Source organism: Sebastes umbrosus, chromosome 9 (genome assembly GCF_015220745.1).
Source record: "Sebastes umbrosus isolate fSebUmb1 chromosome 9, fSebUmb1.pri, whole genome shotgun sequence".
Lineage (NCBI taxonomy): Eukaryota > Metazoa > Chordata > Actinopteri > Perciformes > Sebastidae > Sebastes > Sebastes umbrosus.
Window position 1 is genome coordinate 18,970,567 of NC_051277.1, and position 21,627 is coordinate 18,992,193.

Sequence of the window (21,627 nt, forward strand, 5' to 3'; positions counted from 1 at the left end):
CCATAATTTACTAAATGAAAATCATTTATCATCGTCAGATTGATCAACGATGAAAATAATTGTTAGTTGCAGCCTTAAATCCTTTAGTGGCTCCAGAGGGAGCTGCACAAAATCTGATAAATTGCCTTATGTGATGTCACAGGCTAGATTGGCTGCCACTAGCACAACACACCCAAGGAAGAGGAATATGTGGAATAAAAAGGACGATATCTCCATTTCTGCAACATCGATTTTTTCTTTTTTGCTACAGGAGTGCAATGCCAAATCAGTTCTCTTTTAACTCACACTGTGAGATGACATCGAGAGAAAGCGCCAAGAGGAAGAAGGTGAAGGCACTGAGTCCTCCATGTTTGCCATGTTGTGGAGGTCAGCCTCGGGTCTCTTGTGGAGCGTGACTCAGTGTTGACGCCTTTAGCATTCCTGGACAGTCTGTGTCCTTCCGAACTTCCCCAATCATGTCTAAAGCAAAAAGTGATGACTGCACAGTAACGTGGACAGCCAGCCTGCCCGCCTGGCTGCCCCTCGCCCTCCTCTGCTATTCTCACTGTTCTCTCGCTGTCCTTTCTCCTGCCTCGCTCTCTCCCCCCTCTCTCTCTCTCTCTGAAAGTGAGCCAGTGTGCAGAATGACCTTCAACCACACCCACGGGGAACAAAAACAAAAAAAAGGGGGGAGGCGGGGGGGGGGGGGGGTAGTAGCAGGATGGAGGAGAGGATGGGATAAACATGAGGAGAGAGGCGGCGAAAAGAAGAAGACGAGTGAAGAAGAACAAAAACACGCTGAAGTGAGGAAAATGGAAAATCTCTCGTCTCTTGGAAGCCAGCGGAGCGCAGAGCTGAATCTGACAAGAAAGATGACTCTCCATCCCCTTTCCCACCAGTCTGATTAAACCTCTCACTCTAAAAATGAACCCGGCACGCTGAGAGCCACAGAAAACCAGGGAGTTGAGGACTTGAGCCTTTGCTAAAGGTGCACACTGAAACGCCTTCAGATACACTTGAAGGAGCAGGACCTTGAAGGAGGTGGCACTGTGAAATTCCTTAAAATCACATCTGTGGCTGACAAAAGGGGGTGGAAATTAAATTCTTCAAACGTGGAAAGCAGCACAGCTCTTCTTCTTTTTTTTAAAAACAGTTTCAAAAAGATTAATTTCGGAGCAGATCTGCCTCAGAAATCCCCCAATCCTTCTGTTTAAGTGTGCAGTAAGCCGGCTGTAATGAGTTAATCTACAACAGAGGGATGATTTCCTTGTGTGACTAAGTAGAGAGGACTAATTAAAGTTGTAACATCTGCCTTCTGGGCTCCCAGTGTGTCTACAGGCTACAAGCATCTTGCGCTCCAGTTCCCTCCGCTGAAATTAGAAATTAGAAATTAGAAGCGGATGAAGGGTAAATAAGGGTGCTCCACAAAAACAATGCAACTATTCTATTCTGCAAGTATAGTGGCATCATCATGATGATTACCATAACCAATGAGTATACTGTAACTGGGTGCTCTCAGATATTCAGAGCATCTTCCAGATTAACTTCCACAGCTGCTGGAAGACAAGGGGGAGGAGGAGAGACAGGAGAGGAAGGGTGGGAGGTCTGTGGAGTGGAGCACGTAGCCTGCTTACAAATTAACACCACAACCAAACTCGGACAGCGTGCAGTGAGTTTCTCTCTCCCTGCTGTTGCAGCTCTGCCTCCCCTCTCTCTCTCTCTCCCTCTCTCTCTCTCTCTCTCTCATGAGCCATCTTCTCGGGCTCCGCGTTGATGCTGCTGCTTGATGCTCCACTTCGGACCGACTTCCTCCGGTTGCTGCGCACCGAGCAGCAGCAGCAGCATCAGCAGCAGCAGCATCAGTACCACATTACACGACTCTCTGCAACCGACAACCACGGATAGACCCCGGACACTGCAGGAGGTGACAGATCCAGAATCAGATCGAGCCTCTGCATTAACCACGGAGACATCGGCCATGCCAGATCTGCTCGGGGAGAGGAGGGGAAATCTTGATAAGTATTTTATTTTTTTTGCTCCTCCAAAGTCTGCTCGGTGATGACTTCCCACTCGAGATGAGCCTTCTCCCGGACTCTATCCAAACACCCGGGCTGTGAGATATACAAGACTTTTATCACCGATAAAACTCGGCTCATCAACGACAATAAAAGACACTTTATTAGTCACCGACTGCGCTCCTCTACTTGGAAGGAAAAAAGCACATTTATTGGCTGCAAATCAAAAGAGCCAGGAGGATCGAGAGTGCGAGACGAATGGTTTGGGTAACTAAAAAAAAAAAAGCTTCACTTTCCTTTTCTCCCAGCAGCCATGCACGGATATATTATAAACCCACAGTATACCTGCTGTTAATAGGGCAGTTATGAAACAGGTGTTGCAGGAGAAGCGGTTTCATAGAGATTGTTAAATTGCCAGAGGATGCAAGGCGTCGCACTGCATGCTGGGGCTGATAACCACATTTTCCAAGGAAATGTGATAACTAACTGTAAAAAAAAAACAAAAAGCCCCTTAGGGCAACATTTCACAAATCAACAGATGTTTCAGTCATGTGGCTGGAGAGAGGGATTTATTCATTATCAGGGCTTGCACACTGCCTGGCTCTCCATTAATTAATTAGTTTGCACATAATGACATAGATGTTTGTCCTGATGCCCTTGGTGCTCCAGTGGCACCTGTGATAACTAGTGGAGGATCTGGTCTTTGATGTGATGTGAAAACTGTCTGCTTGTGGAGATAAACCGGTGGGTGTAAACAAACTAATCTTGGCTGTGCATGGATTTCTGTCCACCTGGAAATCACCCAATATTAATAGAAAACAAATGAAAGTGGCAAACCCGCCCCCTGCTTTATCTCTGTCAGGCTTTTTTTTTGGACGATTACTGGTGCAGATGGAGGGAGAGCCATGTGTACTGGTGTCACACAAGCTTATAGACAACAAGTGACGGGGGAAAAATTGATTTTCTTCACTACAAAAAACGAGAACGCAAAAAATTTCACCTGAACACTATTACATGTCATTACTCATGCTTACAGCGAAATAGGTTCCCTCACCTCGTCAATGGCAGTGTCATTTTCCCAGACAGGGGGATGATGAATTGGGTCATTATTGATGAGCTGGAGTGGACACACGGGCTGTCATCCCAGTCCCTCACTCAGAACAGAATAAATTACGCGGTGTTGACAGGGAGTCAAAAACACAAACACAGGCTGACAGGGAGATATCCAGGGTGAAATTTAAGGCTCAGGTGGAATATCTTAAGAGGCACGGCCTCGAGAAAAAGCCAGCTGCCAACACTGGCTGTAAACTTCTCCATCCCCCTCCCTTCTCTTCCCTTCAGATTGGGTTTGTTCCCTGAGAAAGAAAAATTTAAATTCCAATATCCTCTCAATCTGCGACTTGGTGGAATTCATTCAATTTTGGGGGGAATGGTAATCAAGTTGCAGTAAGCGCTGAGACAAAAGGCTCCATAGACAATCAGATATTACGAATGCTGGCATGATCCACGCCTGTCCTCCCACCACGCCTCCGAGCGGATTAATCAGTCGAGATCGTTCCTTTCCTCATCTCTTTGATTCATCTGTTGCAGAACAAACTCTAATGTCTGTGACATTTCAATAGCCCCGGTGATGAATACATTTGGATTCATCCAGGCCAGGCTGGCGCATGAACTGCACATCTTCATAGAAGTGGGTGGAAGTCACTTTCTATCTGCATTCGAGTCTTCCTCTTCATCACTTTCACCCCCTCTCACCCTGAGCTTATTTATGAACTATTACCATCACGCAGTAACACTTTATTAGGAATGTAGACAGCCAAGAGGCCTATTAATCTTTCACATGCAGTCGTATGCTCATTCTCCTTCACACACACACAATCTCAAACCCTCTTTTTTCACCCAGCGGAGCTCCTCAGCCCTCTTCAATGATTCAGACAGCACTGAGGAGATGGCAGAGCTCCTGTTAGTCTTACAGTGAGGGAAGATATCAATACACACTTTTCACTGGCAGACTTTTCTCAGAGGCCGCAATCGCGCCGACAATCTCTCGCTCGATCACGCTGAACTGTTGCCATTACGACACATCTGAGCTGGTAGTGATTTTGTATTATAATGGCATCGATCCAGCTGAGGGGTTGACACCCCCGAGTGGTGCTGAGCAGATAACAGACAGTCCACTGGTCTGTGCTGTGCTTTTCAGCTAAATACGATAAAGAGACGTCGGTTCGATTACACTGTAAAAATCAATGATCGTTCCTCCCGTTGTGTCAATATTGAGGTTTATGCAGTCCGTGGCTGAGATATGAGCTGCAAAAAAAATAAAAATTAACCCTCGTGATCAGCAGAATTAGCATTACCTTCATGCACTCCTCAGACATACACAGTGTGTACACAAAGACACGAGTCACATTTCCAAACAAATAGCAAGTTATCCATATTCATCTGAAATGAGAGGGGGATTTGAGATGATTAAAGACTGCAGCGCAGTATGAGAATAAACACGGCAGACTATAGAGGCAAAGGAAAGGCTTTGACGGGGCACCTAGCTGCGCTCGAATGCAATTAATTAATAATGAATAAGATGAGAACAAAAAAGAAGAGAAACAACAATAATACACCGAAAAAAGTAACAGCAGAGAGGAAAGTCTGTGAATCAAAAAGAATCACAGCTAGGACCTTTATGGAAAATGAACAGTATCTAATTCAAAGAGCTGCAGAGTTACAAAAAAAAGAAGAAAACACAATTTAACAGGCTACTCAGCCTGAGCAGCCAGGGTAGATGTAGCTCTGGCCAAAGATGAAGGGCGCACACTGTTTAATAGGCAGCCAATGACTTTAACCATAGCAACAAGCATCAAACTATTTTACATTCGGTTTTGAATTAGTGCTAGGAAAAACAAGCATGTTCTTATTCTGCAAATTTGTCAGTTTTGTTGAGGACAGATGGCACCGCGTGGAGCGATGGGAGCAGATTTAACTGCGTGCATGTGTGTGTGTCTCTTTCAGGCATGGTGCCCACGCCCCAGGTGTGCGTATCAACCCTGGTCACAGTGAGCACGATGGCAGTGGTGGACCTCTACCTGCTGGAGCAGAGCATGCTGGGGTCTCGCGGTCCCCCGGGGCCTGGCGTGTGGCAGTGTGCTGCGGTGTTGCTAGGTGATGTGGGCTTCCTGCTCGCGCTGCGCTTCGTGTCAGCCGGCGTGACATCAGAGGCGCGGTCGCCGCGTCGTGGCTTCGCCAACGCCCTCTGGTTCCTGTTCCTGTCGCTGCTCCAGCTCAAGCTCTTCTTCGTCTGCCACAACTACAGGCAGGAGCGCCGGCCGCCCGACCCGCTGGCCAGGAAGACGCTGACGCTGCTGCTGTCCATCTGCTTGCCCTCCCTGTTTCTCATCCTGACGGGAGCTGACCACATGACGCCGCAGCGCAGGAAGCAGGAGGTGCGGGGCCGGCTCCTGTGGGTGGTGGTGGACCTGCTGGATGTGCTGGACCTGCAGGCAGGGCTCTGGGAGGCCCAAGGTGGGGCTGCAGCGGGGACTGGAGGGGTCGTTGAGCAGAGGCTGCCCATCTGGGCCGAGGGCCTGGTCTTCTTTTACTGCTACGCCCTCCTGCTGCTGCTGCCCTGCGTGGCCCTCACAGAGCTGGGGGCCACCGGCCTGCCAGGACAGAGGGGGCCCCGTAAGGAGGCTTTGTACCCCTGGCTCAGCCTAGTCACTATCAACATCTTCACCTTGGCCCTGAGGGGCACAGGTATGCTGTGGTACAGGGACCCCCGTGTGTCCACGGTGTTCCTGGGGAAGAACCTGCTGGCTCTGGGTGTGAAGCTGAGCTCCGCCTGGGAGAGACACAAGCAGGAGCGCGGCGCAGCAGGAGCCGGGACGGTGGCTGGAGCAGAACCAGGAGACTCGACCCTGCCAAACCAGAGCTCAGAGCAGGGAGAGAGCCAGGCCCAGGGGAAAGCTCCTCCCTCTCATTATCACACACTGTCTCGCTCCCAAAGCCACACTCTCTCCCACGTCAGCCTGGAGCCCACAGAGACGCCCCTAGGACCTTCTTTCATCTCCCATGAACTCTAGAGAGTCACTCTTCAACATGCACGCATGCACAAAAGCATGTGATCACGCCCACATTTGAAAACTCAGACCAGCAGAGCCAGTATCACATCCAAACAGATAACTTGTATTGAATTTCAGTACATCAGTGATGGGTATAATGCCCGAGCTGTGGAAATGCATTTGGCAGGCTTGGCTTTCTGCACATTTTGTAGTGCTAAGAATAACTCAAAAAGCATTGCTGGGATTTGTGGGAGTGTATTTTTTAAATTGAACACTGTGAACACATTTATCAGCCTGTAAAGAATATTCCAGAAATGTATGTTGAAGTCTAGTAGTGTTTTAATCCCTTCTTTAATCTGGGCACAGCCGCCCAAACTGCCACTCATTTGTTGTTGCATTCAGACACCTGTTTTAATTCTGCTCCTCCATATACAGCATCTCATCTGTGGTTTCCGCATTTGTTAAATTTGAGTTCAGGTCATGTGGCTCGTCGGAAAAATTTTATCAACCCTCTTCTGTCATTAAGATCCCAAAATACAGACGTGACCTTTAGTGAAGTTTTTTTTCTCTGTCACTTTACCGGGACCTTTCACAGAGAGAAAGTTAAATACAGAAGAGGGATGATTTATTTTTCTCTTCAGTAACACAAAGCCAGGATGCTCACACTCAACACGGTGCTCCAGTATTTCAGTGTAAAGTCAAACCCAGTGGATCCAAACCCTTCCGACTTGTAGCCCTTTAAATCACTCACGACCCCAAGTGATGTTCACCTCTTAGATTTTTCTCATTTTAATACATTTTAGAGGCCTGAAGGGTTAAAGCTATTAAAGCTATCCAGTTTTTCAAAAGCAAGAGAAGAAAATAAAAATAATGTGTAGAAGATGTTTTCTCCTCATATCCTATCTTGTTTTATACTCTCTTGCAACCCCTCAGAGGGTCCCTACACCTGGGCAACACAAGTGTCGTGGTGCCAGATTTTCATTCAAACCAAACAGAAACACAGTTGTCTGGCTGGAAATGCTAACCACTGTGGTGTTTGGTTGGAGTGAAAACCTGCAGACTTCAACCTGTTCTCACTCCCAGCTCGTTAAATACTGCTGAATGGGCAGCTCCAACATCAGAAACCGACACACGGAAGAAGCCTTTAGAGACTGTATGTGATGAACTGGGCTTTCAACTAACTCCGGTGTAAACCTACCCACGGTGTTATTTGACGGTCGGAGCAAGTGACGTAGTATTAATAGCGTGATGGTACGTGTCCACAGCCTCTGTCCTTTCCATGCTTCCCATTCATTGTATATGTAAGCAGCCGTGCAATGTATTCTGGTAGCGTAGTGGCGCGATTCGAGAGACGGGGCATCACGATGGCTGCTTCTCATTTGCATTAAGTTGAGGTCAAGGCTACGTAATGCAAATCAGGGGCGTCTGGCGCAACTCACCGCCTCTGCAAACTCCCCAGAAACTTTTAAACTAACCCTTGTTGATCAAAAATGAAGACAGATTCAGCAAATGCATGGCTTATTTCTCGCATAAAATGCTTTCAGAAACACATTTCATTTAACTATTTTCGTGATGTAAGAGAAGAAAGCTTACCAACAAAGCGCCATGTTGGTTCTGGTTTGAAAGCTAGAAGGAGCAGCCCACGAGGGAATGCATCCGTCCAATCAGGTGCCTAGTGTCTTGTGTCTAGTGGCAGCCCATCAAGCGTCCAATGCAGGGAAGCGAGACGATCCCTCGAGATAAAAAACACCCATGTGGACACGTACCAAAAGTGTCCGCTACGGGCGGGCGGGAGGGGCGTTGGATGGGTCGAACAAACAAGACTTTCAACCAGGAGACCACCGTGAGTGGCCCGTGTGAAACTAAAAGTAACGCTGAGTTATTTAGTCACGTGACTCGTCGGTATCGTGAGTCCCGTGAGTCGCTAGTCACTGGAGTCGTTAGTCAGTGAAGATAATGTCAACCACGACCGTTTCCTAAGCCTAACTAAGTGGTTGTGTTGCCTAAACCTAACTTCCTGTGAAAACAGAAGTTTATTTTGAAAGGACACTATGGATGTAATGAGCGTATATCAACACGCCGTACCTGGTCCGTCCAAAAGTAACACAAGAGGGGTACCACGTGAGTCGGTCTCCGATGCACTAACCAAGCAGTGCTAACCAAGCGGCGGTACTTGACAAGTTGGGAGTGAGAACGTGTTGCAGACTCGTGCGCCAAACGGGTGGGGATTTTGGTATTATGACATCTTTTATTTGATTTAAATGCAGAATTTGAGCATCCACTAGAGATGATAGATACTGTACTGTGTTACATTTATTTTAAGACCATGATTGCGGTTTGTTAAAACCCTCCTGCAGCGATTTTAACACAACAAAATGTGCATAACTCAAGATGGCAACTATTTATGAAAGACACCATTTCCATAAATACAATCCTTTAATGGTGGAGCTTAAAGATGGGTATTTTTGCATCATCTTAATCCTATTGCAACGCAATCTACAGTACAGGTCTATTTTACTACATTGTTTACAAAGACAGGATACCAATGTAAGTAATCCCTTTACCGTTTCAGAACACGTTTAAAATTCATGTTTCGCTGTCGTCTGTACTTGTCTCAAAGTCTCTTTCAGTCATTTTCAAAAAGAAGAAGAAAAAAAAAAACGTCCAGCTGCCTGTCCAACCCTAAATCCCACTTTAGATGAAAGAGTTAACTTTTTGATTTTTCATTCACTACTTTGTTAAGATGTGGGTGTTGTAGTATTTGGGCATCATAGGATTATGGGTCGGAGCAGCAGGTGTAGAGGATGTACAGTACAGTCAAGTGCCTTGTTTCCTCATGGAGCTACGAGGCGTGCACGTTATGTGTACCATGCGGAACTTGGACATGCGCCATGTGTACACTGTGAAGTTACTCCACAGCTGTTGTCAGCTACACCTCCAGGACAGAGTGCAAACTAATAAAGTGTTTCATACTCGCCTAGTGTTGACACTTCATTGACTATTATGTAGGAGTGCTATTGGCAGCCTTGGGGGAAAACAGGAGGAGTCAGTCCAATTTATTCGAGGCCTCAGGGTCAAATATCTGCCTCCTATTTTAAAAACCACCACTATTATTGTCAATTAGATTGCTTTCTGCAGTCACAGAAAATTGCATGTTTTTATGCTTGAGGTGAAGTATATATTCAAGCTAGAAAAGCGTGCTCTTTGCTTCGCAGTGCAGCATGCAGACAAAAGCCTGTCATTTATCACAATTATGCCAGCGGCCCCATCAGCTTGGATCCTCTTGCTGTAATCCTTGAGTGTGCCGTCGTGTTGTCTGTTTAATGTTGAAAGAGAGATGTGAGTGTGCCTGTCAAGAGTAGTAGTAAGTGTGTGATGTTTTCAGAGTGAACTGGCTCTTTTGCTCAGCGCGGCTGTGATGTGAATGCACTGCCGGCCTCTCCTCTTAGCTTAAATGGTCCTATTAATTGAAATTGAGGCTATTTGTCAAAACGGAAACGCTTATTCTCAGTGCTTTGTGCTTGATTTACAGGCTATATTAACAGGATGAATTAAGACTAATGCACACATTCAGGCACAAAAAAAATTCAAAGTTTCAGTGGGGAATATCTCTCTGGTTCAGATGAACTTTTAAGGAAAAACCACAGAGGGATAACCAGAGTAGTAGACAGCAGCAACCAGCTCTTGCCTTCCCTTTCTCTTTCATCTCCTCCTCTCGCGCTCACTCTACATTTCAAACATACGCATTCTGGATGCACTCCCTGTTGGGCAACTTCTCATATTTCTATTATACTAAAAGCAGCGACTGCATAGGCAGCAGCCTCGGCAAATGACTACATCCTAGAATTTGTTACACCTGTTAAGCTCTAGATACAATGCTCAGCATTTTCCCTCAGCTCCCACAGACTCTCATAACCTGCTCCTGAAGAAAAGTGCATGAGCCGCTCGCCTTTTTTCTTTCTTCTTTTGCCGCTCTCTATTCTTCCCCTCCATTTCGCCTGTGTTAATTTCACTCCAGCCTGTAATTATTCTCCTGTACCAAAGCTGCCAGTTTCCCTTTTTTGTCTCTCGTTCCTTCTTTTATTTCTCTCGTTTGTTTAAATTTGCCCCGCAGCCGACAGGCCGCCTACCTCTCTGCACTTCCCCTGTCAAGGGTGGTTAGTCAGAGACGAGGAAAAAAAACCGAGGAGGAGAGGTTGGCTAAGATTAAAGGGCCGAAGCCACCGCCTCAAGCACAGCGGCTGCCGACTGCCATTTATTTACCGTTACACACAGTGTGAGCTTGATGGAGCACGGGAGCCCAGAGAGACAAACGAACACAACGTGGCGCCTCGACAACAATGACATCCCAAGCAGTCCAAAAGGAGGCACCTTTAGACAAACATATGGCTTTGTTTTGCTCCGCTGAGCACTTGGTTACGATCCATCTCACCTCATTACCCCCCTGACGCGGCGACAGCTACAGTATGCCTAAAAGCTCACACTCACCTAGTCTGGCAGAAAGAGACACATTTAACAGACAGATGTCTAAATCATTCATCAGAGCACACACCATCCGTGTCACAGCTTTTGGGGAGAACTTCAAAGAATATTCTACGAGAAAAGGAATGATGCAAAAGAGACCCTTATGATATGCAATGCAACACTGGAGACAAACGCATACCAATACTGGTCTCAGGTGGCATCAGGCTGAAACAGGTAAGAAGTACTAGTCAACTTATGGTGCTCAAATGAAACGACATAAAGAACTAGGGTTGAATTTTAACTTAATCAATTAGTTGTCAACTATTCAATTAATCGCCAACTATTTTGATAACCGATTAATCCGTTTGAGTCATTTTTTAAGAGAAAAAAGTCAAAATTCTCTGATTCCAACTTCCTAAATGTGAATATTTTCTGGTTTCTTTACTCCTCAATGACAATAAATTGAATATCTTTGAGTTGTGGACAAAACAAGACATTTGAGGACGTCATCTTGGGCTTTAGGAAACACATTTTTCACCATTATCTGACATTTTATAGACCAAACAACTATCGATTAATCGAGAAAATCATTAAATTTTTTTAATCGTTAGTTGCTGCCCTAGTTGAAACATTTAAATTTAATTCATCACCAACTAATTTGATTGTGGCTTAATTGTTAAGTTATTTGTCAAACAGTTTTTGGTTCCAGCTTCTCAAATGTGAGGATTTGCTGCTTTTCTCTATTTTATATCATTGTAAATGTAGGGTGTTCAGCAGATCTACAAACGAATCTTTGAACTGAACCGACTATTTTTGTGGAATATACCTGCAAGCACTCAAACACACACAAGGTAATGCACAAAGTACTGATGGATTTGAAGTAAAAAATGGTATTATAATTACAAAAGGAGAGACCATGAACCGCATCCCTAGAGTCAGTGAGGGATGTCTCACAATGTTGTGTACAACACATTTTTATAGCCCTCCGAGGACAAAGAAACCATGTTTAGCATAGACTGTATATAAGAAGTGGACGTAGTCACCATGACGTCACTCATTGGTTTGTTGTCTGCTGTTTTGAAGCCTCGAGTTCGGCATTTTGGCCTTCGCCATCTTGTTTATTTGCAGCAAGAAGCGGCATGAAAGGGTGGAGCTAAGTATAACCGAACACTGAATAACACATTTTTAAGTGACCAAAAAGGTTAACATTAACTTGCGTGAACTGAAAACACACTGTGAAACGGTTAAAGTTATAAGACGAAAACACAGACAACACCCAGACTGGACAACGGCGTGATAGCAACCTGTCAATCACAAGGTAGCCCCGCCCTAAAGCATCCCCTGCTTTATGGTCTATTTGACTCTAAATGGGACCATAATTTACTAAATGAACATCATGCTGTATTGAAGAAGACTTCAAACTAGCGATTGAGACCATAAACTCATGTTTACAATGTTTACTGAGGTAATAAATCAAGCGAGAAGTAGGGTCATTTTCTCATAGACTTCTATACAATCAGACTTCTTTTTGCAACCAGAGGAGTCGCCCCCTGCTGGCTATTAGAAAGAATGCAAGTTTAAAGCACTTCAGCATTGGCTTCACTTCTCAGACCAGGAGTTGCTCACGTGTTTTTAGCTTCTGTGAGCTTATACAAGAAAGTCGATCAACAGATAGCTGACCTTCTGCTCAATAATGTGCAACAAGTTCTGTATTGTATGTCCTCTAGCTCGTGATAAATCACATACAGTGCTTGCCTTTGTCTAAAATATCGATTCTTAGGCCCTCTCCCTGACGCTGCCTTTACATCATGTCATGCCACATACACACACACACACGGACACAGAAGAAATGATTAACACACACTCGGACACAGGAGAAATGATTAACACACAAGTATCACGAGGACTCTTTCCAAAGGATGTGCTACACAAAAGCATACAGAGTAACAGAATACAAGATTATTTTGTATTCTAAAAAGATCTCTTCTACATATGAATAAATGATAAACCTAAGGCTTTAAACGCTAAACTTTCACACTATACTGAATCCCCATTATCACGGACCAAATCAGAAGCTTTTAGCAGCGGAGCTCTGCTGTGATTCACATTACTTCCTCTTTAAAAGTCTATTAAAAGACAGCCTTGTCCTGCAAAACCTTCTTCTGCTATCTCCAGTTAAGATCTATTCTTGACTATACCTGTATTTACTGATGTGGAGAAATCTGCTTCATGAGGGAAATGTATACAAATTTTATTTCTCCTTACTGCTGAATGAGGGCCCAAAGCCAATTTTGCACAAATCTAGAGCGAGACGGCAATCTGATCTGAACATAACAATTGATGAACAGCTCTGGTCTGATTTATGTCAAGACAGTTTGTCAGTTACTATTAATACGGACTGGTTCACTATCCTTTCTGCTACATAAATAGAGGAAAATACATAAATCCAAACCTGAATTGAAAAAGAAATGTGCTTCAGATGTGGCAGAGAGGTCGGCCTTGACCAAGATCACAGGAGATACCTTCCCATTAAATCAAGTTTCATGCTGAAGTGTCAGCAGATCTTCAACTAATTCCCAAATTAAATTTATGAAGATCACTTTGTGTGGCTAGGGCTGCACGATTTTGAAAAGATGCAAATGCGATATGATTTGTGATATCAGAGGGAATGATCATTTTTTACATCATTATTGTCATTTTCATTGAAAAAATGACTGTGGTGTGATTTTGTGGGGATCTGTACCGAACAAAGATGTTTTCTTAAGCCTGTAGAATATATGGTATTTTGACACACATTTCACCAATCAAATATTGTGATTTCCTCCTCATCCTGCAATTTGAAAATTGCAGTAGACCATATTGCGATTTCAATAAAAGTTTGATTAATTGTGCAGCCCCATGTGCGGCCAGGAAATGCTTAGCAGTGACACTGAAATCTGATTCCTCCTCAATGATAGATGGTCGTTGGAAAGCCTGAGAAAAGGATACAACACCTTTCTGAAAATGTGGCAGCCTTATATAAAGTATAAAGTTACATCAGTTCTTTGGTGTTTTGTGTCCAGAAATTTGATTTAAAAAAATAGTTTTAAAAAGTCTGAAAAGGACTGAGCGTGACAGCTTGAACTGGCAACAGACTGAACTGAACTACTGAACTGAAACACAGTCAGAATCCTGCTGGACGGCCGTAAGATGCGTTCACTTACTGTTGTACTGAAGAGCACGCAACAGTGATGCAACTGCTAAGAAGAAAAAGTAAACAAACTACATACAGCAGGCGATAGGATATCAAATCAATTATATTTTGTATTAATAATCTGAATCTGAAAAGTAACTAAAGCTGTCAAATTAATGTAGTGGAGTAGTAGTAGTATAAAGTAGCATAAAAGGGATTTACTCAAGTAAAGTACCTCAAATCTATATATTTAAAGGTGCTAAATGCAAGATTGGGAGCATTTCTCTCAACATGGTGACGGCAGGTAACAGTGCAGACAGAGCTAAAAGTGTTTACCTGAAGGGGAACCGGAGGGTGGGTGCTAAGCTTCCGCGATGACACGTTGGTCAGGACAGCGTTATCAGCTGTAACCGCTGTATGAGAGCAGTGCAAAGCGGCATCCGTGAGCTAGCCAGTGGTGCACGCTCACATGCACTAAAAGCACACAAGGCCGGCCCGGCGATGTCAACAAAACACAGAGAAGCTCTGAACACACACTGAAGGAGAGTGATGTCATTCTCTGCTCAGGTAGACATTACTCCTCTATATCATTACATAGTAAATAGTTGTTTTCTGCTATAATAGTACTCTGAATATTGTATCTTTAAGTACAGCACTCAGGTATGGGTACTTTATACAACAGACATTAAATATCTTGTTGTAGATGTCACCTTGGGCAGTGGGAAACAAATACAAGAATATAGTTTCAAACACAGAAACATAAACTAAATGTGGTCTTTAAATAAAGTACCAAACTCCCAAGTGGGAAAAATCCACAATTTAACAGAGTATTTGGACAGGACAAAGAGAGGAACAAGTGTTCAGAGGTGAAATGAAACAAAGACAGGCAGTACAGATCACACTGACTGCATACTTGTCGAAGTTGGTAAAGAAACCACTATTCTTATTCTTGCCTGTTATCTTCAGCTGTCACATAATTCAGATTCCAGCGTATCTTTTGCAAAAGGAAACTGTGTTTTTTAGGGGAAAACACCCAAAAATACCACAACGCGATGACGGATGCTGACATATCAGCACTCATGTCACTTTGACAGATTTCACATGATGTGAAGAGACATGGAGGATTGTTCAAAAATGTATGATTGCTATTGTTTGTAGTTTTGTTGTTTGCCTACTCCGAGCTGCCATTAAAATATTCACTCTGTCTGTCAAGTAATGCAATTCTATAAAAACATGTTTTTGCACATTATGTTGCAGGTGTATAGTATTTTCTGTTACGCAAAATGAAGCGAAAAAAGTTAATTTTCAGAGGTATTTTTGAGTTTCAGAGGCAGGATGTGCTACAAACTGAAAAACTGAATAACCTTTAGGGTTGAGAGTTGAGTGACAGTCAGAGCGAGTTCCTTAATTCTCAGCTTGGGAGGATCAGAAGGAACTTAGAGGTCTCCAGTGTTGCTGAGGGGAAGGAAGATTTAGCTGAGCCTTAAATGTGATCAGTAAAAATCTTAAAATCAATTATACATCTAACTGGAAAACAGTGCAGAGACGGTAAAATTGGGTTATTACGCACTCTTCTCTTGGCAGCAGTTAAAACCAGGGCTGCTGTATTTTTCATAGGGAATAAAAGATGGTGAAATGGGATGAGATTAAAGCATAGATCCTCCTCTTTATTACAGGATAAAAAAATGGATGTTTCCCAGCTGTAAGAATCATTACTGTAACTACTCATTGTATTATTCATTTAAAAGTGAAGTCACTGTCAAACATCAGTCCAGACTTCAAAATGCGAATAAAAATATGTGAATGGAAACATGGCTAATTAAATTGCTTCGTAGAGCTGAGAAAAGCTGCAGAGTTGAGTGATAGTTATCTAGAGCAAAATATTAATTAATTGAGAAAATAATCAGCAAATGAATCATTAAAGAACATATTTGTTAATCGCAGCCACAATATGTGAATATAATGGTGAAATGACTACGTTAACATACACAAAATATTCCAGTTCTTGCCCTTATTCCGAAAAAGACAATATTCCTATGGCTAATGAAAAATGAATATTCCATTAATATTCCCATTTACATGCAGCCGTGCTATACTCCGATTAACGTAGCCGGTGGTGGACTTGTTCGACCGTGCGAACACAGCCTCCCTCTTTCATTCCTTCAAACCATCTTCTTGAAAAAGGTCAGCGTTCAGTATTTGCACATATCCAAAAACCTGGCGATATCCAAGTCTTTCATAATGTTTAAAAGTAGGTGTGTTTCTCCCTCCGACTATAAATGTGGGTTTTTCTTTTGGGCATGCATCTCTGCAAACTGTCATCTAGTTGGTTTGTGTACAACACACAGAGCCGTAAACCGGCAAGAGGCTGTGTGCCGCAAACTGATGTAAAAACCCCAAAATGAGACGCATATTCATATATGATATCAAGTGAATGTGTAGAGCAATATAGAGAAAGTTAAAACAAAAACAGGAGAGAAATGTGCTTTATTATAAACTACAGTATTTGTGAGCACTAAATCTTAGTCCCAGTCTGGCACGGAGTTCAGATCTCCAGTAATGAACTGATTTTATGTCATAGTTTATGTTGTCCCGCTGGTGACAGCAGAGTACATCATTCAGAAACGAAACCATAAAGTAATGACACCGTTACAGTCGATGTCAGATAAAAGAAACATCATTTAACTCCTTTCTGACATCAGCATTCGCTTTTTTTTCCTGACATTATTAATCATGTGTAGCTTTTCTTTTCTGCCAGTTTTGTTCACGTTCTCCTCTCCGAGCGTTGTCACTGAGTCACAGAGATGGATTAACTGTGAGAATTGATCCGGATTCCAAGCGTGCAACAGCATTCAAGGCTGATGAGCACTGTCCATTAAAAGAGCCTAACTGGATCATTTGTATGTACAGAACGAGCCATAGGGTTTCTTCCACTCAATCTCGCAAAGGACAGTCAAAGTTAAATAGCTGAATCACCGTTAAAGTGGGAGCAGATTGGGCCTTTATAGTGTAAAATAAAATATATATTTGACCAGAAAGATGAGGTTAATGAACAGAGCATCAGCACTGAACAGTTAAAGGGTAACTTCAGACCCTATTTCCCATGTTTTTGTGTCTAAGGCTGCATTCACACAAGATCAGGTGGTGCGTTTGGGCTGCAGCTGCAGTGGCTGCAGGGGGGCTGGAAAAAAGGCAGCTGGCTTGTGGCGGAAAAGTAGAAACTGAATCAAATTTTGGAGAAACGCAACCTGATGTCACGCTGCAGTGGCCAATCACATAACCAGCGATGCGCAACCAAGCCATAAGAGAACAAAAGACGTTAATTGTCACAGTTAATGGCCCATTAAAGTGACTCACCCACACCTCCACACAACCTTGCGGCGAAACACCACAACGCCTGATCTTGTGTGAATGCAGCGGCAGCCTAAGTGACTAATGGGGACAACACGTTTTGAAATTGGTCCAGTATTTAGCACTGCAGACGGCAGCCGATAAATGATAGGGGTAGCTCCTCACTGTCAATTTAAATCCACTGAAAGTGCCTGTTTTTGCCACTGACCGGCTCAGACTGTTATTATAAACTTTACCTTTTGCTTGATCCGGTCTATTCGTTGTTGTGTCTTGTTTGAAGTCTCGATCTGAAATCTCTCCAGAGGGTTAGGCCTCATCCACATTGTTGAAATCAGACATTGAAAATCTTTTAGATAACACTAAGCTCCACTGTCTGTACTCCAACACAACAAACTCTTCCTGTCACTCCTCTCTCCATCTCTCACTCATTTTTCCACCTTTGTCCTCCGGTTTCAGGACAAACACACTGGATCAAGCAAATGTAAAGCTCATAATGACAATCTGAGTCTGTCGGTGGCAAAAACAAGCATTTTTTGTCGACGTACATTGAGGATAAGAGTCTCCGATCAATCAGCCACTAATCGTCATCGGCCAATGGATGATCGGGGGTCTCTATAAAGGATGATCGGAAGAGCCGATCAGATGATGCTCGATTCTGAATTGAAATATTTTTCAATACTCATTTGCCCGCTTTCTCGCCTGCTCTTTAATTCGCTCTGAGAGCAACACTGCTGGACACAAACACGCGCGTGGGCCCGGCGCTGCGGAGCTCTGCAGCCGGCTCGCCATCTGCAGCGCTAGTTTCACGGTCTGTCTGATCTATTTTTTCTGTGAGCGAATCTGGCAAGAAAGCACACTGATAATCTATTAAAAGCGATATAAGCCTAAGGGATAGGTTATATATGATATATATAAATCAGATCTCATAAATGATACAATATGCATCCCATGCTAGCCAACTATTTAGATTTCCCTGCTCCGAGAGAGACGAGCAGACATACACACTGGTCATAATGTCCAGTGGAAATAATTCCCTCTAAGCACAATTTGAATTGTATTAAAATGAAAATTTCCACATATTCTTCTATAAATGAAACCTTGTTTTTTTATGAATGTGTAGCTGATCTATAACTCATCAGTGCGTGCCTCCAGATACATAAAAGGTACGTGCACAAGCAATGGAAAAAGTGAGTTTTTCATGATGTGTTCCCATAATAAGTCACAGAAGGATGATTTTATTTACAGCAAAAAATAATTCAGCCGCAGTTACTTCTACCCACTCGCCCCAATCCATCTTTGTTCATTGCTCAACGCTTGAGGACTGCCAACTTATTTTATTATTGTACCAGCCAAAACATAAATTTTTCTAGAAGGTTTTGGCATCGGTGGAGAAGAAGTAGTAGTGGTGCATCCCTGAGCAATAAAAAAAACAAGAAACCTCAGCTGTCTCTGCGGAGTAATTGAAGCAGAGAGAAGTATACAAGAATTTAAGACAAAACCTCCACAGGTCCAATCCCGTTTCATCGACTGGCTTGTAAAGAGCGAGGCTAATGTGTATGGACAGCTGTTGTGGATGGAGGTGTTAGTGTTTTTGGCCCTGGAAACTGTGAGAAAATAGTTGCAGACTGAAAGAGAGTGTGGCACGACCTGCACAATGGAGCCGTGCGACTAGAATAAGAATGGAAATATGAATAGGGCTATGAGAGGAGGTGGAGGTGGAGGTGGAGGTGGGGATGTACGCTGAGGTGACTGAGGAGAGAGAGGCAACTATGTGATTGACAACAGTGAAAATAGGGAAGGATCAGGTTGTCTCGCGGTTAATGAGAGCTGTGTGCAGAAGGTCAGCTGATAAAATGAAAGCCCTGCTCCTGCAATTACGTTAATACTCCTGATTACTCAGAGCGAACAGATGGAACAAGAAGAGGAATCGTAAGTAGTTTTACCTGTCCCAGGATGGGGCCGAGTGGAGGTCCAGGGGCCGCTTGTCCTGACCTCACTATAGCCCGGATTACACTGCTGGCATCCAATTTCTTCACAGCCTTAGCTGCCTTAGAGATCTTTGACATCCTGGTCTGTCTCGAAAGCCTTAAATCTGCCTCCAAGTCAACTGAGAATCCATCCACTGAGAGCAGAGAAGAAAAACAAACAAATTAGCCTTTCATGAATACACAACTGCAACAAATCATTTACACGACGGGATCATTAAAACATCATACACTCGAAATCGATACCAAAACCCGCAGGCGAAAACCCGTGCCTTTCATTCTGCGACGGGCGAGTAATTAAAAAAATCTTTGCCTTCGATCGGCTCAGCGAGAGCCACTTTCCTCGAGGTGTTTGCAGTGTGGATCAGCAGCCCGAGTGCTGACGCTCGCCATGTTGAAGAGTCCTAAGAACTGGCAGGATTTAAAACTTCTCTCCCAAAAAAACTCATGGGGTGCATGCCAAAACGCCTCACCTTCAGATGTGTCACTAAACTCTGTGTGCTGCAGCAGAGCTTCCCCTGCATCAGTAGAGGTCAAGAGTAGAGGGCAGAGGAGTGGATAAGTAACAATTACTCGTAGGAGCAATTTATTTGTTGTTAGTATTTAGTTGTTGTTTTACTAATAATAAGTAGTATTGTTTGATTTATTATTCTAGATAGTGTTTCCTTTGCATAATTATTTCTTGTTTAGTATAATTATTTTCTTGTTTAGTATACAGTATTAGTTTTTTTGCATAATCAGTATTTTGTTTTCTTTTGGGAAAACTGTGGGCACCCTCAGTTATATAGGCAGGTAGACCAGCATGCACCTGGGTGGGCTTCTGTTTTTTTACAGAACAAGAGAGAAGTGACATCATGTTTTCTTTGTGCTTCTTTGCTTGCTTTGCTTTGATAAATAAACCATCAGAAACACATCCATTTTGCATGGACAATGGACTCTTTTGCTTGTGTAAACCACAGACCCATGGTGCGTCAGTGGCCCTTTGATTTAGATTTTTGCGACATATGGCAACTACAATACTGAGACACAAAGGAGGGTTGAAGTGGCATCCCCGCATATGAACGCAAAGAGGGGTCGGCTTTTTCATTCCACCTTAAAATGCATTTGCCAAATTAGGAGTCAATTAGTGGAGTGGGGAGAACGGCCTGAACTCATGGCTTTTCTCTGGGGAGGCAGAAACGCATAAAAGCAAGCCTATAATCCTCTGCCGGAATAAAAGTGATACTGACAGAGCTGTAAAGAAAAAAAGAGAAAAAAAAGATCAATGACTAGAGCCAAGGGACAAATACGAGTTTAAGGTTGTGTGTTGTGATTCAGGGGAACCCTGCATTCAATAAAAATAAGTACTTGAAGGGAGAGAGGAGGTCCAGCAATGATTCATTGTAGGCAACAGAGGGTATCCAATTAGATCAACAGAAGAGACGGTACCAAAAAGATATATGGGACCTCACGCTGCTTTAGAGCAACAAACGGGGAGAAGCTGCTCCCAAGAAAAGTTGTGATTGTATCTGCGCTGTTGATTTTCCAGCAGCTGTTAAAGTGCAACCACCGTGAGGCAATATTTAGAGCATTAAGGCAATACGCATACTGCAGAAAGAGCCCCAAATAGAACCCATTTAGTTTGTATTCCCTCTTTACATTGTAAGTCTCACACACCGCTACGTTTCAGAGGTCAATTTCACGCTACTCCCCTGATGTGTTCAGGTACTTTAGAAAAATCGTGTTGCAGTTCAGATCAATTTTGGAGCCAGTTAGAAAATGCAGAGACCAGTATGGATTAAATCTTAACCCACTTCTGTTATCAAACAATGACTGAAAGACTGCTAAACTGGCAAGCTGCAGAAAAAATAAGTAAAAGCAGTTCGAGGGGGGGCTGGAAAAAAAATATATATCAACCAATAAAATGACACACTGTACGTCCAGAGAGATGAGGCTTAACTGAAGTCTTATGACTGTGAGAGAAAAACAATTAGGGCCAGCATCAAATGTTGGGTTTAATTCCAATTTGGGGCAAAGGGAATAACAGCTCTGCGAGTGGGGAAATGACAGCGTCATGCTTTAATGCACCGCAACTCCAATCTCTGTTGGAGTATGAATAATAAAAACCGCAGTTCCCTCGCAAAATGAAATCACTCATCACAAGGCCAAGCAGTGAACGATGCTGTAGAAGAATTGACCTACATAAGGCATTGCAACCGCAACTGACAGTACCGTTTCACGCAGCTGCATTTACATTAGATTCAAGGAATAAAGCAGCATTAGCTGTGCAGTGGCAGGAAACATGGTTCAAGGCAATACAATAAGCCTCAATCAGAGCTGGGTTAATGTTGTGCTGTGAATAATCAAATCAAAAGCCGCAGTAATTTGAAAGGAAACAGGCACAATTTTGAGCTGCTCTTTAGGCCTGAATATTATATTCCTACAGCAATTACTGGCAACGGGCGTCTTCGATAACACGGAGGACACAGAAAGAGCAATTTGTTTGGGCCGTGTAGAGTTGCAGCGTAAAAGCACTTTGTTAAACATGCTTGATAAATGACATGCCACGACGCCAGTGTTTAAATTACCACATAATAAAGGAGGGTGAGGGGGAACGATAATGGAGCAAA

General features: G+C 43.4%; 2 protein-coding genes across 4 annotated transcripts in view; one reads left to right on the forward strand and one right to left on the reverse strand.

Annotated features, from left to right (window-relative positions):
• mrpl11 (mitochondrial ribosomal protein L11) overlaps positions 1-21,627 on the reverse strand; it is a 46,221-nt gene that overhangs the window by 13,261 nt on the left and 11,333 nt on the right. For both annotated transcript variants that reach the window (XM_037780458.1, XM_037780459.1), the window contains exon 2: positions 18,977-19,155. In XM_037780458.1, the coding sequence (XP_037636386.1) occupies positions 18,977-19,099 (123 nt within the window). In that variant the 5' untranslated portion in view covers positions 19,100-19,155. The remainder of the gene's footprint in view (positions 1-18,976; positions 19,156-21,627) is intronic.
• On the forward strand, positions 1,519-20,390 carry tmem265 (transmembrane protein 265). Of its 2 annotated transcripts, XR_005208230.1 has the most exons (3): positions 1,519-7,817; positions 9,384-9,389; positions 20,380-20,390. XR_005208230.1 is itself a non-coding variant. In XM_037780457.1 (2 exons), the coding sequence occupies exon 2, from the start codon at positions 5,003-5,005 to the stop codon at positions 6,065-6,067; it is 1,065 nt and encodes a 354-aa protein (XP_037636385.1). In that variant the 5' UTR covers positions 1,519-2,261; positions 5,001-5,002; the 3' UTR covers positions 6,068-7,930. The 2 variants fall into 2 exon arrangements, 1 of the variants encoding a protein (XP_037636385.1); XM_037780457.1 differs by lacking the exons at positions 9,384-9,389; positions 20,380-20,390 and having other exon boundaries at positions 1,519-2,261; positions 5,001-7,930.